General features: G+C 29.9%; 1 protein-coding gene across 1 annotated transcript in view; it reads right to left on the reverse strand.

Moving 5' to 3' along the window:
* Window positions 1–20,052, reverse strand: part of LOC106459210 (enhancer of mRNA-decapping protein 4-like) — a 161,540-nt gene that overhangs the window by 121,362 nt on the left and 20,126 nt on the right. Inside the window, exons 5-7 of the mRNA XM_022385655.1 lie at window positions 12,512–12,617; window positions 4,307–4,499; window positions 3,117–3,285 (exon numbers count right to left, since the gene is read on the reverse strand). Of these exons, the coding sequence (XP_022241363.1) occupies window positions 3,117–3,285; window positions 4,307–4,499; window positions 12,512–12,617 (468 nt within the window). The remainder of the gene's footprint in view (window positions 1–3,116; window positions 3,286–4,306; window positions 4,500–12,511; window positions 12,618–20,052) is intronic.

A 20,052-nucleotide genomic window follows, 5' to 3' on the forward strand; every position in this document is an offset into this window, starting at 1 on the left:
AGCCTCACGAACTCTCCGATGATCATCGTTTCCCATGTGTGAATGTTACTTCATCTCTTTTGGCACGTGAACCATTTTTGGACAGAACTGTCACTGATGATGAAAAATGGACTCTCTATGCGAATATTAAATGCCCAAAAAAAAAAAGGCTCAGTCCTAGTCAAAAACCACTTCTGACCCTAAAATATGGACTCCATCTGCAGAAAGTGATGCTTTGCATTTGGTAAGACATCAAAGAGGTAATTCATTTCAAACTCTTCAATCCATAGCGAACTGTCAATGCAGAAATCTATAGTCAGCAAATGGAATGTTTAAATCAAGCCCTTTATCAGAAACACCTTTCACTTATCAATCAGAAAGTGTTCTTCAAGACAATACACATCCACATGTGGCACGTTTGACCCAACATAAGATTATGGAGTTGGGTTAGGAAGTTCTCCCCCACCCACCATACTCTCCAGATATGGCACCATCAGATTACCATCTTTTCATTCCTTGCAACACCATCTTATTGGGAAAACGTATGCAAATGAGGAAGGTATTAAAAAGGACATTGACATATTTTTTTGCTTCAAAGTCAAGTGATTTCTTTAATCAGATCATTAACAACCTGATTGTAAGATGGAAAAGCATCATTGATAAGAATGGACACTATTTCATTTAATAAGTGCTTTGTTTTGATATATAAGCTGTTCGGATTTTTTTCATCTAAAAAAAAGCAACATTAATTTCTTGATGACCTAATACTTTTTGTTTACATTATACCAATTAGAATAGCATAAAATCTTAGCTAATATTCCATATGTTAATAGACTACAAGTTTTAAATTCTTAATTCTACAAGGCAATATTTAAAAAAATCCTGAATCTCCACTAGTATGACCCATATGACATTCTCTTAGCATGTCACCATCCCTATTTTATCCACCACCCCTCAAAAATGTAGAAAATTAAACGTAAATTACTCTATAAAATCATTGTTACTCAGACAAACCATAATTTTTATAGTCTTGAATTTTTTTTGGTTACACAGCTATCGAAGAGAAAATCAGACCCCTCCTGCCACATCCTCTCTTTCACAATTCATTGATAGCTCTCTCTTACGTTTCATTATATATTACCTATAACCAATAGAAAGTCAAGATTGTCATCTATCAAATGACTTATTATATAACGTTATGTTCTGAACAATTAGATTTCAATTTTACTCAGAGTACCAAAATTGTTCCTGTGGGAAAGTTAACGACTAGCTTGAATTACTTTGAAACAGTTCTTGTCGCATAGTTAGAAAGCCATTTTGGGAGGTAGGCGAATTTGTTTAGTTTTTGCATTTTATTAGTCTATATTCTTTGGTGCATTATTTAATTAAATAAATATAATCAAGTGCATTACTATCAATACTATAAAAAAATTAGGCTTAACTGTCCTTGACAATCGAGAGCGAGAGAAAAGAAGATTGGTTAAGTACTTTATTTCTTGTTTTTCATATTTATTCTTTATCTATTATTATAAAAGTAACTAAAATCTAAAAATACAGATCTTTTTAAGCTAATTAGGACTAGATTAGGTAAAATAAGTAATAATAATAATATAATTAAAATGTTTCACGAGGCGTGCACGCACGCTAGCAGCTCATGGATAATGTAATACGAAAGCATAACATGAGATGCACATTCCCACGAGTGATTTACAACTTATAATGGTGCGGATAGTAGTTAAACATGGTTCAAAGAGCAATAAAATTCAACTATAAATAGATGTATACTGTTACAAACTTAGAGCTACTTAGAATATACGAACGTAGTTTCATGTTACAATCTGAAGTCATTCTAGAAAGAAAAAGGGTAATTTAGATTTATTTCGATTTTTTTTTTGGTGGTTGTGAGGTTGGTAAATTTGACTAACCCTGTATAGAGAAAATAACAGACAAAATATAAAGTTTTACTGAAAAAACCTTTGAAATGCATTTAGGAGATTTTAGAGATTACACAAAGGAAATTTGAATTTTTTGAGATGAGGAAAAGTATTTTTTTAGCTTTAACATGAAAATTATTTTGCACACGGACTATTCAAAACAAATACTCAATATATTCATGGACAAATCATTATTTTATTAAAAATACTTCACTAAAAATATTATTTTTTGTATGTGAAAGACTTGTAATGTTAACTGAAAGACTGCCAAATTTTGTGAAGATATACACATTATATTGAGAGTTATAAGTATTAAATCTACAAAGACTTTAAACGAGTACAAAAAGGTCACTTGGTCGGTCAAATTAACCGAGCCCATATTGAGAGAGTTAAAGTATAACAGATATCACTATCTTTGAAATTTTAAGTTCTTAGCCTGCATACATCTTTATGATCTTAGTGTATGCATATTTTATGATAAATTTGTGATGACAACACACTACTTACGAAATGCTAAAAATATCAGAATGTTTTTCTTGATACCTGCCATTCTACATCATATTTATATCAGCTATGGTTGTCCATGACTTGCTGATTTGCATATTCAAAATCATTTTAAAAGAATGCACTCAACCCTGTAGATGAGTCAAGCAGTCCTTCTCTAGAAACTTCTGCCCACTATAGCTTTGAGTTAATCTTAATAAATCCAGATGTTTTTCATGGTTAATTGTTAAAAATTAAAAACAGAGATATATAACCACTAGTTATTTCTGAATTTTTCTTAATTTGATCATAAATGCTTAAATTTTTATATGCAATTACTCTAAAATGTTCTTTATTTTTATCCAAGTGTAACTAATTATCTATTAAAAGTTTTAGATGTTATATTTTGATTATTCAGAGAATATTTATTATATGACTTTTACTTACACACTTCTATGTATTTCAAATATTGTTCATACATTAACTACATAAAAATTGTACATTATTTAACAGCTTTAAATTAAAAACTTGCTTGTTCATTGTGAGTAAAAACCAAAAGTTCTGAATTGCTTAGCCAAAATTCACCATTCTGTGTAAACCTTTAATCTTTCTTTTTTATATATATTTTAAAACTTGATAATAACATTTTAATATAATGCCAGTCATTAAAAAAATCCTGTCTTCATAAAATTTAAAAATTACTGGCAATTTTAACCGTACTTGTTCATTGTGGGTAAGAACCAAGAGTTTGGAACTGTCCTCTAGGATGCTTTCTTCAATATCTTCACTAACACCAGGATCATCAGGAATGAAGGGGCACCAAATCACCCGATGGATGTCACCAGGTTTTGGTTCTTCAGTACGATCAACCTGCAGCATTAATTTGCATCTAGATTGGTCAAGAAATTGACTATAGAAAGGTACGGTTATACGGTAAAATAATATTAAAATTTTTTGTCTAAGGTAATTTTAAAGATACAAAGGTACTTTTTGGGAAAATTTTTAGTAAAAATAAACTGTACCACTGTACTACAATGTTCTTCAACTATTAAAAGTAATGATTAATTTACTTTATAACTAACACCTAGTCTCTGTGTACTACACAATGCTGGGTAATTTGTGAAATTTTATAATCAATTAGTCACAATCTCATCAACTGATTAATGTCACCTAATCAGTTATTTTCACATTAGATGTGGTTAGTTGAAATAACCAAAATTGTAATCATTGGAAATAATAATTTAGATTAAAGATTATTTTCAGGAGTTATGACACTAACCATTCAGCTGAAAAACATTGAAATACTCAAAAATGGTAAACAGAAATTATAACGGCAATATTTCTATTATTTGGATAGTTCAAATAATTGAAAACAATAATTTTAAATAGTTTATTATTTTTGTGACATTAATCAAATTATTCATAGTTTCATTTAACTGATTATTTTACGTGACACTGATGTAATCATGCTCATAAGTAATCAATTATATCAGTCTGTATACAACCATCACTTTTTAAAACCTACTTAAATTTACAAAGATTTAGCTTCACTTTAGATAGCATACAAGAAACAATAGATTAAAAATCTTACTTTTACATTTCACTGAAGCCTATAAATTATTTTAAAATATATTTGGAGAATTATGTCAAGTTTATTTATTTAATTGACTTTATTATGGTGGAAAAACTTGTCAATAACTTTTATATAACCTACAACTTCAGTACCATAAAAACAACCATCTTCTACAAGCACGTAATTCTGATTCCAATGTTATATATATATATATAGTGCATAGCTGGAAAGATAAATCCATATGAAACAAGTTAAAATAAAGGATCACAAAACAAACTTTATATATTTTTTACAAAATAAAGGTTTATAAAATATTTTCAAACTTTATCAAGGATACTGTAGCTTTTCATTTTCTTCTAGAATCTCGTATACAAACATACATCCTGTCTCATCAACACATGCCAGTAAAACCTGTGGTGAGGAATGAGCAAAGCAGAGGTCCACAACCTGTCCCTTCATTCCTTTGATTAGTTCTCTCTCTCCTGTTACACAATTCATAACTCTGACTGCACCACAAACAGTGTTTGGAGCTGTTGAAAAAGTATTCAGATGTATTAAGTCTAATGTTCTAAAATAGATAATTTTCAATTACTTGTTCTGAAGTACAAGTCTTCAATATTCCTGTTTACAGTTATTTTACTCTGAAACACACAACACATTACAGAAATATTCAAACACATTATTACATATAAAAAAAAGAAAGAAAGAAAGAATAAAATCACATATCATAACTGTTCATCTGAAAGATACTTTAGCTGAGAACTTAACTATTTTCAGTTTTCATGAATAATGTCTTTACTCCCAAGAAAACCTTCTAAACAGATTAATGCACCTATTGTTAGCTGATCACACCTTTAGCACTAAATGCTAGGTCTATATCTATCTGTGCAGATTTAATTAGATGCCTAAAGTCATATTGGTTTAACAATATTTACTATATTATAATGTAAATCCAGATCTACACTAGATCTAGATCTATTTAACACATTAGGCCTAGATATTACATTTGACATGTTAAATTGTAACACAAGTTGTACTAATGTCTGATTCATACAAATGATTTAAACTCTAGCCTATTCATACTACATGCCTATAAACCCTATAGAGTGTAATGTATCATACAAAATTGTATTCTCTTAATACAAATATTAGTATTTTTATAATCTTATAATCAAACTTGAATTGTTTAACAATACATTTAAAACAAAAACAGCAACTTATCTGGTTAAATCACGTTATCAACAGATCAATTAAAACATGGTGATAGTGCAGCATCTGTGACAATAATGTGCACATGCACACATGGCAAAATAGTTGATAACTGATGTTTTAAAACTGTTTACTTATCTTTAAACTTCATTAACGTTTTTTGGGTGAACTTGTATAAATTTCAAAACCCTTCCAAATATCTTCCATAAAATTTCCAGATCCTAAAGTGACATTAAAAATTTTTTAAACTTTTTCAAGGATTTCCAGGACCATGGGAATTCTGACAGTTAAAACCATGTCTCAACAGTTAAAAGATAATGAAGACACAACTGCAATCACAAGACCCAGTTTAATAAGGTCAAGAAAGACCTCGCAAATCTGTCTGAAAACTACTCACAACAATGGTTCACAGAGATCAGCAAGCAAAAAGACCACTCATTACCTAAGTTAAATGAGATCAAGATGAATGAAGAATGTTCACATGTAGAGGTGGATGACTTAACTGATTAATTGATGTAGAGATTATCTATGAGCAGTGATTACACTTATTAGTCCTGTAAACTAATCGATTATTCAAAATTATAATTAGATCTATTAACCAAAATTTGTTTCAGAATATTACAATTTTCAATTATTTCAACAACTGATTAATCAAAATTATGACCCACTTTTGTTTTTGCTTGATATACCATGATTTAAGGAACAATGTACTAATGATTGATCAAATTTAATCGATTAATAGGGCTGTTGATTTATCAATCAGCAAATACTACTAATTACCCAAATCTGCTAACAAGCACAGTTAATACACCAGCATGATGGAAAAAAATGAAGAAAAACAAGAACTGCTGTTCAACAACTAAACACAGTGGAAAAGTATACTTGTCAAAAGTGAGTTGTTTCTAACAAATAAATTTGAAAAAAAAAAGCTTGGAAACTGATCTGAGAAGATACTAATTCTTGGAAGCAAGCTAAAGGACAAGAGGAGAACAGAAGTTAAGAAAAAATAATGCACTTAAATGGAATTATGGAGAGGAAAACATTCCTTTGCTAGATTATGAAATATACAAAAAAATGGCATATACAAGCCACAACTTCAGAAATGACAATTCACTAACTACATGTTCATGTCTGAAGATGACTATGAAACAAAATTGGAATATATACATATAAAAAATAAAACTTTAGCATACAGTAGTTTTTTAACTCATACACAAGTGCCCATGAAAAATATTTTGATGTTCCAAATGATGTTTTTAAATTTCTTTCTGCATATGGTGCTGCGTTACATTCAAAATTTGATTAAGCCACTTTACTATTCATATATATCAATAAAATTAATATTATAATGTGTGTTATAACTTGAATTTTTATGTTATCCAAGTTTTAATTACTTTATTTTGAAGAAAACATTTAAAAACTGCAGTTTTCATGTCACATGATCCACTCACTATGAAAAATCTCAACTCCAGCAGCAGTTCACTCTTACCCACATAAGCTGGCAATGTACATGAGTATGTAGGTGCTAATGTATGTGTGTTTAAATTATGTGACATGTGTTATCCAAAATTTGCAGTTGCTTTTTTCTGGGAAACAGATATAAATTTTCCAACCCTTGACAAGTGCCACGCCCACTGTCTATACTTTGCCTTGAGATCTAAAACATACATGTAGTTAGTTGACACAAGTGTATATAGTCGTTAGAAATAGCTCAGTTTACACTATACTCCACCAATGATTAATTTGAAATTGGCATGCAGTTTTCTTCTTGAAGTATTTGTAACTGCTGTTAGTATAGTTTTCTACTTGATTGACTGTAGCACTTGTAGTGGTTTCTTACCTAAATACGCTATAGTTAGAGAAACAATTACATTTTATTTAGGACTTACTTTTATATTTTAGTTAATTATGTATTATATGTGTTTTAAAAATCATATTTGAACAATTTCATTATTTTATAAGTTGAACTTGTCAACTGGATTTTGAAAGATAATAAACAAGATGGCATGTATAAGCACCATGTTGTTTAGGCAACATGTCTTTGCAGGGAGTCTGCCGTAATAATTTCATAAAGCCCCACAATCATCAGTTGATGTATTGACATAAATGACAAAATATGAAGAATTTGAAAGGAAAATTAATAATAAACTATATGTGAAAAGTTAAAGAAATGAAATTACACATAAAAGAAAAATAGGACTATTCTAATGATTTCTACGAAAAGTTCAAATTGTTGAAAGGTTAGTAGCCATTCTTCAATGTAACATGGTTTATACTGCCTGACAAAGGGCTTTTGCCCGAAATGTTGCAATAGTAAAAAAACGTTTTTATCAAAGACTTGTTTTATTAACATTTTTTTGTGTATATATATACTATGATGTCATGACAAAGGTGCAAGCTGACATCTTGAACATTAAAAAATTTAATGGTTTTGTTTTGAGTTCACTTAAAAATCGTAAGCTTTCTTGTTATTACAAGTTACATCTTTTACAGTAAGGAAGAATATTTTTTAAATAAATACAACATTTCAATTACTGAGAATGATTGCACCAGTGATTGAAATGTCCTACCCGTTTTAGAAAATATTCTTCCTTACCATAAAAGGTATAACTTGTAATAATAAAATTTAACCTAGCTTCTCGGAGCTATTGGTTGATTGTTTTTAACAATATTATATTAAAACTCAAGTATGCACTACAAACATGAAAACTGATACATTTCAAGAAGAAAAGATACATCTGATAATCCAAACATTCTTGATGTATTTCAGCAAATATCCATTGCATAGCATAGAAATTACTATAAATCTCAATAGCAAAGTATCAGTATGTGTTTGAAATTACTTGGCAACAAAATAGCCAAAAGTATTTATGGTAAACTATGTAAAATGCTCTAATGCTTCCTATTTGTATAAAGATGATAAAACTACCTTAGTACAAACTTTCATATGAGTACAGGCTATAGAATTTTTTTCACTTTTAGTATAAGCCATGAAATCACAAGATACACAAGTAACATAATGAGATACTGATAAATTAATAAGTTCTTAGTTTTTCCACTTCAAAGCACTAAAACAGATTTTCTATAAATCATCTTTACTCTATAGCCCATTTTTCAAAAATGTATTTTAATAATTAGATGCGTGTTAAATCCTGCAAGTAGGTAATACCAATATGAAACAAAGTTCAGAAGTACATTAAATCTTTCCATATGGGATTGGTGGATACTCTCCAACCTTGTAACCACCAACTAATCATGACAGTATCCATAATATAACTTTTAACCTCTTCATGTCGGTTAGGTCAAAGTGCACACGTCACAACCTTTTACAGAGTTCCAATCAAAATTTAATTAAACTACTTATTATCAATGTATATAAATAAAATTGGCATCAAAACACAGTGAATAAGTCAAGTTTTAATATTATTTAAGTTTTAAGATTTTAATTTTATAAGGAAATATTTTTTAAAATCCTCAATCTTCCCTGGTATGATAATAGCTATATTTGCACACAAGGTCTTCCCTCTTCTGTAGTTTATTTACTACCATTCCAATAAGTACTGAATTTAACATAAATTACTTTTTAGAATATATAGATATTACTCAGACAAAGCATAATATTTACATCCTTCAATATTATTTTTTTTAAAGAGCCATAAACTAGAACATCTGACCCACTTGCCACACCCACCTATCATATTCCTCTATCACAAATTGCCAATAGCTTTTTCTGATGTTCTATAACATCGTATGTATACATGATAGAAAGCCTACGTTTTAATCTGTTTTGCTTCCAATTCAAAGTTTATTCCCATGAGAAATGCATCAACAACCTTAGCTGAATTTTTCAAGGCTTTTATTACATAGTTAGAAAGCCAGAAAAATTATGATAGTTATGAAACATTGTCTACTTTTTACATGTTATTATTCAGTGTTCTTTTTTGCATTATTAAATTAAATACAAAATTATTTAGTGCAGAAGTACCATTAATATAAAAAAGTATGGTTAAGTTTCATTGACAAGTGACAGCAAACAAAAAAAGGATCAAGGTAAGAACTACATTTCTTGTTTCTCACATGTATTCTATATTTATTATTATAAACTAAAATGTAAAAATTTAAAACTTTTTAGGTTAGATTAGAAGAAATAAAGAATAATAAGTAATAATTAAAAAATTTCACAAGGTAAACCAAGGTAGACCATGCATTAGGTTATTTGATAGGGTAATGTGAATTATACATTTAACAACTGATTTACAACTTGTGTAGTGGGAATATTAGTTAGACATAGTTGAAATGGCAGTAAAACCATAAACTTTAAGTAGAAAAAAGATGTATACTGTTCCAAGGTTAAAGTTATTTAGGATAAACAAATGTAGTTTCACATTAAAATTTGAAATCATTCTAGAAAGAAAAAAGGGTAATTTAGGTATATTTAAATTGTTTTTGGTGGTTAAAAATTCAGTCAAATTGATCAACCTTAAATAATTAGGGTAGAAAAATAACAGATAAAACAAAATTTTACTAGAGATTACACAAATAAAATTTGAGATTTTTCAGATGAAGAAAGTATTTTTAGTCTTAACTTGAAAATCACTTTGCACTCGGAGCAGTCAACACTTTGACTCCATATAATCACAGAGAAATTTTCATTGAAAATACTTCATTAAAAATTCAAATTTATTGTTTTCAAATGACTTTTAATGCTTACTGAAAGCTTGCAAAATTTCATGAAGATACACAAAACATATTAGAATTATTGTATGGGAATTCTTAAGGTCAATTTGGGATCAATTTTTAGGTCAAATTGACCAAGCCCATCATGAAAAGTTAATTAAGTAAAAAAATTATTTATTGTAGTAGTACCATCAGTATACAAAGTAGGCTTAAGTTTCATAGACAAATGAGTGCAAAATATAAGAAGACCCAGGTAAGTACTATATTTCTTGTTTTCCATGTATATTCTTTATTTATTATCATAAATGTAGCTAAAATGTAAAAATTAGAAACTTCTAAAGTTAGATATGGTTAGAACAGGCAAGATAATGAAAAATAATGATAATAAAAATTCTTCAAGAGATAAGCTTGTGATCAGCTCGTACCTGATGTAATTCAATATGGTAATGTGAGTTGCATGTTCATCAAGTGATTTACAACTTGTGTGGCAGGATTATTAGTTAGACAATGTTCAAAGGGCAAAAACAAAATTAACTATAAATAGAGCTATACTGTTACAAACTTTAAGCTATTTAATATAAACAATTGTAGTTTCCTGTTACAATTTGCACTAATTTAAAAAAATATAAGGGTAACTTAGAATTATTTCTAAATTGTTTATGGTGGTTATGAAATTGGTTAAATTGACAGACTCTGTATAGCATAGTACAAAATATTACAGATAAACATAAAGTTTTTATGAAAAAATCCTTTGATAATTACTTAGGTTTCAACAATTAAGCAAAGGCAATTTGATAGCTTTCAGATGAAGAAAATATTTTTAATCTTATCGTGATTATCACTTTGACTCAATATAATTACGGACAAAGTTTTATTAAAAATACTTAAATCAAATTTCTGATTTTTTGTCTACAAAAGATTTTTAACACTTATTGAAAGATTGTCAAAGTTTTGGAGATACATTCAGTACTTTCAAGATATGGTGGTTACAATGTTATGTAAAATACACGAGCCTGTTGCAATAGGGTTAAATATAGTATGTGTATCTTAATGAAATTTCGCAAGCTTTTAGCAAACATCAAGTGTTTGTATACTAAATATTTTTTCTGTCAATATATTGAGTAAGGGTATGTATTGTTGCTTCACTACAGGGAGATTTTCATGCTAAGATTAAGAATATTTTTCTTCATCTGAAAATTTTCACATTTCATTTATAAGACCTCTAAAACCTCCTCAATAATTATCAAACATTTTTTTTCTTAAAACTTTATATTTTATCTATCATTTTCTCTACTAATTCTGTACAGACTCAGTTGATTCGACCAACACTGTAACCACCATAAAATAAGAAATAAATCTAAGTTACCCTTTTTTCTTTCTAGAATGATTGCAGCTTGTAACAAGAAACTACAGCATTTATCCTAAACAGTTTATGACTTGTAACAGCATACATCAATTTCTACTTAACTTCATTGACATTTAACTATGTCTAGCTAATAATCCTGCCATAGAAGTTGTAAATCACTCAGGAAATACGTAGCTCATGTTACCGTAATGAATGACATAACTCATGAGCTACTCATGACCATTTTTTTTTGTGAATAATTTTTATTATTATTTATCATTATCTTACCTATTTTAACCATATGCAACATACCAGGTTTCTAAATTTTACATTTTAGTTACTTTTATGGCAATAAATAAGAAATATACATAAAAAATAAATAATATTTACATTTGACCTAGTATTTTGCTGTTGATTGCCAATGAAATTTAAGCCCACTTTTTTATAGTTATGGTAATAATACACTAAATAGTTTTTATTTATTTCAATAAGTCACCTAGGGACACAAAATAACACATGCACAAAGCAAACAATATCCTATAACTATTATAACTTAATTGGCTTTCTAACTAAGTCAAGACAGGCTTCAAATAATTCCCTTAGCTACTCGATCAGAACACCACAAAATAAACTTACAATCTCAAGAAATAGGCAATACTCTGTACAGAAAACAACACACCATCATTTAATATATTAAAACTTTGCCTTTCTATTGGTTATAAATAATATATAATGTTACAAAATTCTTGTCAATAAATAAGATTGAAAGCTATAAAAATTAGACTGTCTTGTAATATCTATATTATAATGAATAAATTACACTAAATTCCATATTTTAGAGACGGATTTTAAATAAACTAGAGAAGAGGGAAGACCTAGAGAACAAATGTTACAATTCTCATATAATGGGAGATTGAAGATTTATTTAAACACTTCCTTATAAAACTAAGAAATTAAAATTTATATAATATTAAAATTTGATTTATTTATTATGTTTTGATGTAGTTTAATGTCAAGTTTATTCATATACATTGATAACAAAATAGTTTAATTAAACTGTGAATGTAACTTTGTAAAAGGTCATGACATGTGCACCTTGACCTACCCATAAGCGAGAGGGTTAAACATATAATAGCTAATATTTATTCCATCAATAAATCATTATATATTTAATACACTTTTATAATAATTATGTTGAGGTTCCATTACTTCAGTTTAATTTAAAATTCAACTGAAATAAACTTTCAACAGCTCATGAAAATGTGGTAAATCTTATTATTTAAAATCACACTTCACCTTTATGATTCTTACCTTTGATGACATATGCCAAATACTTGGAAGAATTATGGCATGCAACTAGTTTCCCCCAAAAATAACGATATTCCCAACCATAATCAACAATGTTCTGTATCTTGATCTGTAGGGATAGAAATAGCTTTGTGGGTAAAATTTTGCAATTTTTTATCAGTGCAAAATAAATCACATTAATTAGGAACAAAAAAATCTAGAGCATGTGATTGGGTACTTTTAACTTGTGATTATATACACTTTATTCATGCACTGAAACGTACTAAAGAAAAAATAATTTATTTCCTTAGTACACCATGTAATGTACCATTACATGAATACAGGAATGTGTGAATAATTCACAAAGTGAAATATTTAATTATTCAGTAGTTCATTCATACAGGTCTCTATATTCATTGTACAAAATTAAATTATAAATGGAATTTATAATACTAGCTAAGACAAAATAAAATATTTTTTCACTCTTTTTAAGTTCATTTTTATGCAAATGAGAATGCCCTGAAACCTCTATTTACACCAAACAATATATGGCATTGCTCAGACAATAAAAAAAAAATACTTTTAGAAAAAACCTGTTAATTAATCAAAAGGCATAAATACCACAATATCTGGTCAAATGGAGACCCTCTGACAATCTGACATCAAAATTATTTGTGCTAGAAACTTGTGTTTAGTGTCATTTTATTAGAAAATGCATACAATTTGAAAAAATAGTAGATAAAATGCATTTGAAAAACAAGCAAAGCTTATTCTTTAACCTTAAGGAGAAACCTCAAAAATAAAAAATATTTTGTTAAAAATATCAGTTTCTTCTTTTATACACAAAATTATATGAAGGTAATATTCTTCATTTGTTGTCAAAATACATTTATATAAAACCTAATCTACTCTTTCCATTCCAGAGAAATTTGATTAATACTCAGACAACACAACCTGTAAATAACTAAACCAAATATGTTATGTCAATGGTTCCCAGTCATTCTGACCTGAAGATGCCCCCCCTCTCACCAATATGAACATTGTATACTACTTGCATTCCATTACATAATACACACACACACATATCCATACCTACAGTATACACCACAGTATAGAAGTGAACATAGATGTTACATGAATTACTGATGAGGAACTCTATTCCAGGCAGTGGTTCAAGCCAAAAATTGCACTGACTAAAATCACTTAACCAAGCCTGGTGGATCCCTCTTGTCATTTTTGGCACCTCTCTTTGGGATGCATCCTCTAGGTTGGAAATCACTGCTTTATAACAATCTGGGTAATTTTCTTCAAGATAAGAGTTACACCAGTCAATAATACCTTATCTTGCTCCACAGTCTATTACACTTGCTTAGATTTTAATCTAAGAACTTCTACCCTCTTATAAAAGATGAAGATATGCTCAGACACTGAACACTACATACTTGTTCTCAGTGGAGATTCAACACTTGTCATCCTTCTCTAGCCAGTGGTATTGTCTTGACTTTCTTTTCTGGGTTCATAAATTGTTGTAACAGTGCCCAAATTTTTCAGAAAGGTTTTCAATCATTCCAAATAAATATGTACTTGCATGGATGAAAACAAGAGGGAATCCTCAATAGCCACAGCACTTGAAATTCTTTTAGGCAGGATTAGATAAAATTAATCTATGAGACCTTATCCTTTTTATTAGCTATATTTTGGTGCACCAGCAATATCAAGCGTGGGGTGCACATATACCCGATTCAATTTTATTACTCACCAAGAGCTCTACCAGCCTACCCTCAAATTGAAATTCTTTTAGGCGGGATTAGAGTCAATTAATCTTGTACCTTGGTTGTGGCCAAATACATCAATTGGAAGGGTTTAACCCGAGTCCAAAACTGTAATTAGATCTCAAATTGGTCAAGAGATGACAAAGCTATGAGCTATATGTTTGTACTTGAGAAAAAATTCAGCCATTCTATGAGCCACTATGCTGCAGCTTAAAATTAAACATTTTTTCCCGTGTAAAATATAGTTTTTCTTCTTAAGTTTGGCATTATCTGAGCTATCAAAGGAGATTCTTACAGATTCTAATGCACAGGCAGATAGAAACAGACTTGTATCTGAATCTGAGAAATGGATATTATTCTGTTAATACATTTTGTGTCCTTTATAGACAAAAGTGACTTGGACTTTTGCTATAGGGTTTTAGCAGTTATACTTGTAGCATTCAAGTACAATGTTGTCCTTTCCAAACTTACAAATATCTGCAATATAGCAAGTTCTGTAAATGTAATACACCGAATAACTTTGAAAACAGGCATCAATGGAAAAAGAAGCAAAATACAAGTGTACAAATAATATTAAAACCTTTATTCATACAACAGCACTGTATGACTAGGCTTTACCAATTAAGTCAACTTCTTTATTTATGGTGCAAATGGAGTTGACTGCTGGAACAGGTTTAAAGCAAGCACAATTAATGTCAGATGAAGCAGGAACAAGAATCATAATCACAATACTACACTTCAAGTCAAACACAAATTCCAGAGCATTATAGCACACAATTCTAGATTACCTATGTCACTGATCATTCCCATTATCCATATAATCAAGTGAGACAAATGCCCAACTCGTACTATCTTGTATGTGTCTCTATAACACAAAAGGAGTATTACCTCATTCCAGGAAGCCATAATACAAACAGGGTCAAGCAATTAATAAAACTTACATAATAATCAATGTAGTTTGCAGCTTTTGTGTAGAATAAAAAATTAGCACAGTTTTAAGACCTCTATACATCTGGTTTACAAAGATGCCATTAACTAAATGTAATACAGCAATACAGAAAATTAGAAATATTTACCAGAAAATACCTACATGAAAATGTATTCTCCCTCCTTAAGAAAGGTATAATCACAAATTCTTTCAGTTGTTATGTGCTGTTTTTTGTGCCTTACTGAAAACATATCCTGAGGGGGTAATATATGGCTGTCAATGTAGTGCTTCAAGTTCCTTTTTCCAGTCTACCTCTTGACTGTTCCTCTTTTACCACCACAAGTACTTTGCAATATGAAAATGAAAAGAGTTCCATTCCCATTCCACATTGAGGTCTAGTTTATGGTGGCAGAAACTGATGAATTGTACCAGTTTTTTCATCATCAGGTACATTCATCACTGGGGTAATGAAATTTCTTCAGTGATGGAAGTTTTTCTTTTGTTGCAAAAATATTTTTGAATCAAATGAACATATAGCTGTTGTTGAATACTCTAGGAAATCACTGATGTTGCATAAATATAACTTGTGAAACTTGTAACTTACCAACAAATACACATAAATCAAATCTTTAACTTAATTTAAAGAACAATGTGCACTCTAAAGTTTAGGCCCCGAGCAAGCAAGGATAAAGAAGGGGAGATTAAATAAACACTGAAGTAATTGAATAAATAGGAGAGAGATAATATAAGTAATAAATATAAATATTATAAAAATCATCATTTGTTAAAATATTCACTGCCATAGCTGACATTAGTCAGAAGACAAAGGTGCAGTGTATGACAAAATACTATGTCTACCACACTACGCTATTACAATATTATGTCATTGAATTCAACCCATATACCAACTTCCCCAACCTCAGAGAAACACTTGTCGATTACATACGTAATTATCAAATATTGACCATGAAGAATTTTGATGTTGTATCCCTGAATTGTGAGATTTTTCAACACATTTGATAATTTATTGTGTGTAACCCAATGAAGGGTTAGCTGAGTTTTCAATTCGAATAACCCTCTAATGCAGTGGTCACAATACAGCTGTCCATTCCAGATCCAAGTAAAGTAGTCAAACCCACATCATCATACTTTCTTAGTTGTACAAACTTGCTTTTGATTGATATGAATATAGAATATTAGGGTAAATCATCAAATTGTAAACTAAGTGTCATAGTTGTCCAATTTAAAGTTATATGTCATTATGAGTCATATAAGAGCCATAGAATTAAGTTTCCCGAGTTCTCTGTTACTTGATTTTGTCATAAAATGTTCCCTTTGAGATTTTATCGACCTTGTAACCACCATGAAAAATATGAAATAACCTTAATTACCATTTTTTCTTTCTAGAATGACTGCAGATTGTAACTCAACTCTACATTCGTTTATTCTGAATAGTTTATGGCTTGTAACACTTTATATTTTTTTTCTGCTTAATTTAATTGTTTTATTGCCCTTTTGAACCCTGTATAACTACAACACTCGAAGAGTGCTCAGCCCAATCTGCTGTACATAATTACATAATTAATGGGCTTGTGCACATGCTTTCACACATTCGGTGTCAGTCCTCGGTGAAATTTAAGAAACTTTTACAATCATGCTTCTGGTAACCCAAATATTTTATATTTATTTAAAAATGCACCTAAGAATACAGAATAATAACAAGCAACATGACAATGATATCTGATAACTATTAAAATTTAACTAGCTTTCTAACTATTACATAAGCATCTTAAAAATTCATTAGATACTCCATCTGAACAGCTCCACAGAAATTTTCAAACTGACTTTTTAAACCATAGCAAAAAAAAACAACACAAATTTATACACCATTCATATATAAAAACTTTGTAATTCTATTGGATATAAATTAGATTAAGTAAAACATCAAAATAATTAACTGGATAATTCTGACATAAAGAATGTTTGAGGTGGGAAAATTATACTTCTCATTGGAATATCCATAGTACAGTGTTATCAATTTATGTTAGACTATGAAATTCAAAAAAAAGTTATAAGTTATCAAAGACAAAAGATCAAAAGATATAGAAAACTTACATTACGATTGTCATATCCTGCAAGTTGAAGATTTTATTTAAACATTTTCTTAGAAAATTAAGGCATTAAAATTTATATAACATAAAAAATATGATTTATTATTTATATTTGATAACTAAGTTTTTCATACAAGTCAATAATAATAAGGTTCATTTTAATTTTGAATTAAAGTCTACAAAAGGGTGATGACATATGCTCTGCACTCTAACTGAAGTAAGAGGGTGGCAGCATGTTCCTAAACATCATGCTGCCATTAGCAGGCCAACTGTAATTTTCATAGTAGAAACTGGTTGAACTGCATGTAAAATGGACTTCCTCTTTATTGATAGGTTTTTGATATTCTTGTTAAAATAGCAAGGATGGTATGGTTTATTATATATAGGAAAATATGGATAATAATATATATATACACACACACAATATTAATACCTATACTGTATTATTTTTTCATTTGACAATTTTTTGCCATAAAAGAAGTGAAAATGCTTGAGTCTCAGTTATACTTATTAGTAACATTCACTTGCAAAACGTTTGTGAATAGTGTTTCTAGATACATATAAACCTTGAATCCAATTTGCTGTCTGAATGCACATTGATGACTTACAGATATTAAAGATTTTTTTATTTTCAGCTTAAAATCTCTTTACAGTTGAAGAATGTCTCAACAATATAAGCATAAATCTGGTTCACAAGAAGAAATTCAAACAGCAGAAAGAATATGCTGAAAGTAGAGGAAGGCAAACTCTTTTTGTTGTTGTTGGTTATGAAAAGAAAACTGAAGATCAGCTCAAATATTTCCATTCAGGGTCTGATATCAATAATTACCATGAAGCAAGTGCTGTTACTTTGAATAAATCAATTGAGCATGATAAAATGTCAACTGATAAAAATACAAATGACAATCTCACAGCATATCCTGTTATAGAAAAGCAAAGTGACTATCTACAGCCAAATGTAATCCCTATTGGAAGAACACTTTAAAAAAAATGTTCTCTAAAAGCCACAACAGTTCAGTGGCTTTGATGTTGATACCTTAACTGATGCAAGTGCATCAGTTGAAAACCTTGACCTAATTGTTAAGAGTTGGGCCTCTAAAACACCCTAATGATTTTCTCTTCTTAAGTTTTTGCTGTAAAATGGTAAATACAGTAAATGTGACTGGCTAGTTTGGAATAATATTAGACAAACTTTGTACTGTTTTCCAAGACTCCAGTTGCATTACACTTTACAATTATAACAGCAAAAGGCTGGCCACTAATAATAGGCTAGAAGAAACTTTATGATAGGCTCCAGATCAAGAGAAAAGTGTTCATCATACAAAATGTTATACTGAGTGTCGTGAGCTTGAGAGATGTTTTTGAGCAAACTCCTATGTTGATTTGCAACTTGAGAAAAATATTCTTTCAATACTCCTTCAGCCAAATTAAACGATATCCTAAAGAGGATTATATATGTTGTCCTTTTCTTGGTGAAGAGAGGTTTAGACTTTCATTAATCAACACAAAGGATTGGTGCATTCGATAATAGTAATTTTTTAGGAATAATTGAGCTGCTCAGTCATTACAATCTAGTTCTAAGGAAGCATGTAGAGAGAGTTGCAGAATCTCAGCCAACAGGTTAATGTCTTCAAGCCCACTACTTGGTAGGTGAGTCCCAGAATGAATTCATAGCAACCTGTGCTCACACTTGATTCACCTCATCAAGAACAGACAACTTTAATACTGAGATATGTATTCTTGCCATCAGAATGTTCTTCTTTTGTCCTTCAAGAAAGGTTTATATTGCAATAAGACGGCCGAGGATGATATTTCTAATCTAATACTTGATTGCTTAGCTGATCGTGAAATACCAATAACGGATTGCAGAGCCAAAGGATATACCAATGGGTCCAACATAGCTGGTGGGTATAATGGTGCTCAAGCTATATTACTAAAAGTTAATCCTTTGGCTAAATTCTCAACATGTGCTTGTCACAGTCTCAATCTTTGTGAAGTACAACAGCAGAAAATTGCACAGAGGCTCAGACATTCTTTGTAATACTTCAAAAGACTTACAATCTATTTAATTGTAGCCTACAGCAATGGAGCATTCTTCTCAAGAATATAGGTTGTTCTCTTCATGGACTTTCAGGAACACAATGGACAGACAGAATGTATAGTGTCAAGCCTTTTACACCTCATCTTCCTGTGATTCTGAATGCTCTATCATAAATTCTTCAACTCAATCTTACATCTCACACAAGAACTGAAGTCAAATGTATAACTAACTATGTGCAGTCATTTTCATGCATCTTGATGGCTGAAATCTGGTTACTGGTCATCAATCAGGCACAATCAAGTATTGCAGGTCCACAAAGTTACCATTAATATTGAAATGAACAACACTGAAAATCTGTTGACTGATTTAAATACACTGCATGTTCATTGGAGCTCAATTCTTAATGAAGCTAAGTTAGTTGCAAATAATATGAATATTCTATCACAACTGCCTGCAAAACAGAAAACTGTTCCAAAGTATTTTCATTGGGAAAATAATGATGACTCCTTGCCTAATTGTGAAGAAAATAAACCTGTAGAGGAGACATAATTCAGATGAAACACATTTTATAAGGTCATAGATTCTGTTATTACTGGGCTCACTACAAGATATAGAACAACCATGGACATTAATCAGACTTTTTCTTTTTTGTGGCAATATCTACATATATCAGATAATGATCTATACACCTGGAAAAAAGTTAAGCACCCCCG

Source organism: Limulus polyphemus, unplaced genomic scaffold, assembly GCF_000517525.1.
Source record: "Limulus polyphemus unplaced genomic scaffold, Limulus_polyphemus-2.1.2 Scaffold576, whole genome shotgun sequence".
Classification (NCBI taxonomy): Eukaryota; Metazoa; Arthropoda; class Merostomata; order Xiphosura; family Limulidae; genus Limulus; species Limulus polyphemus.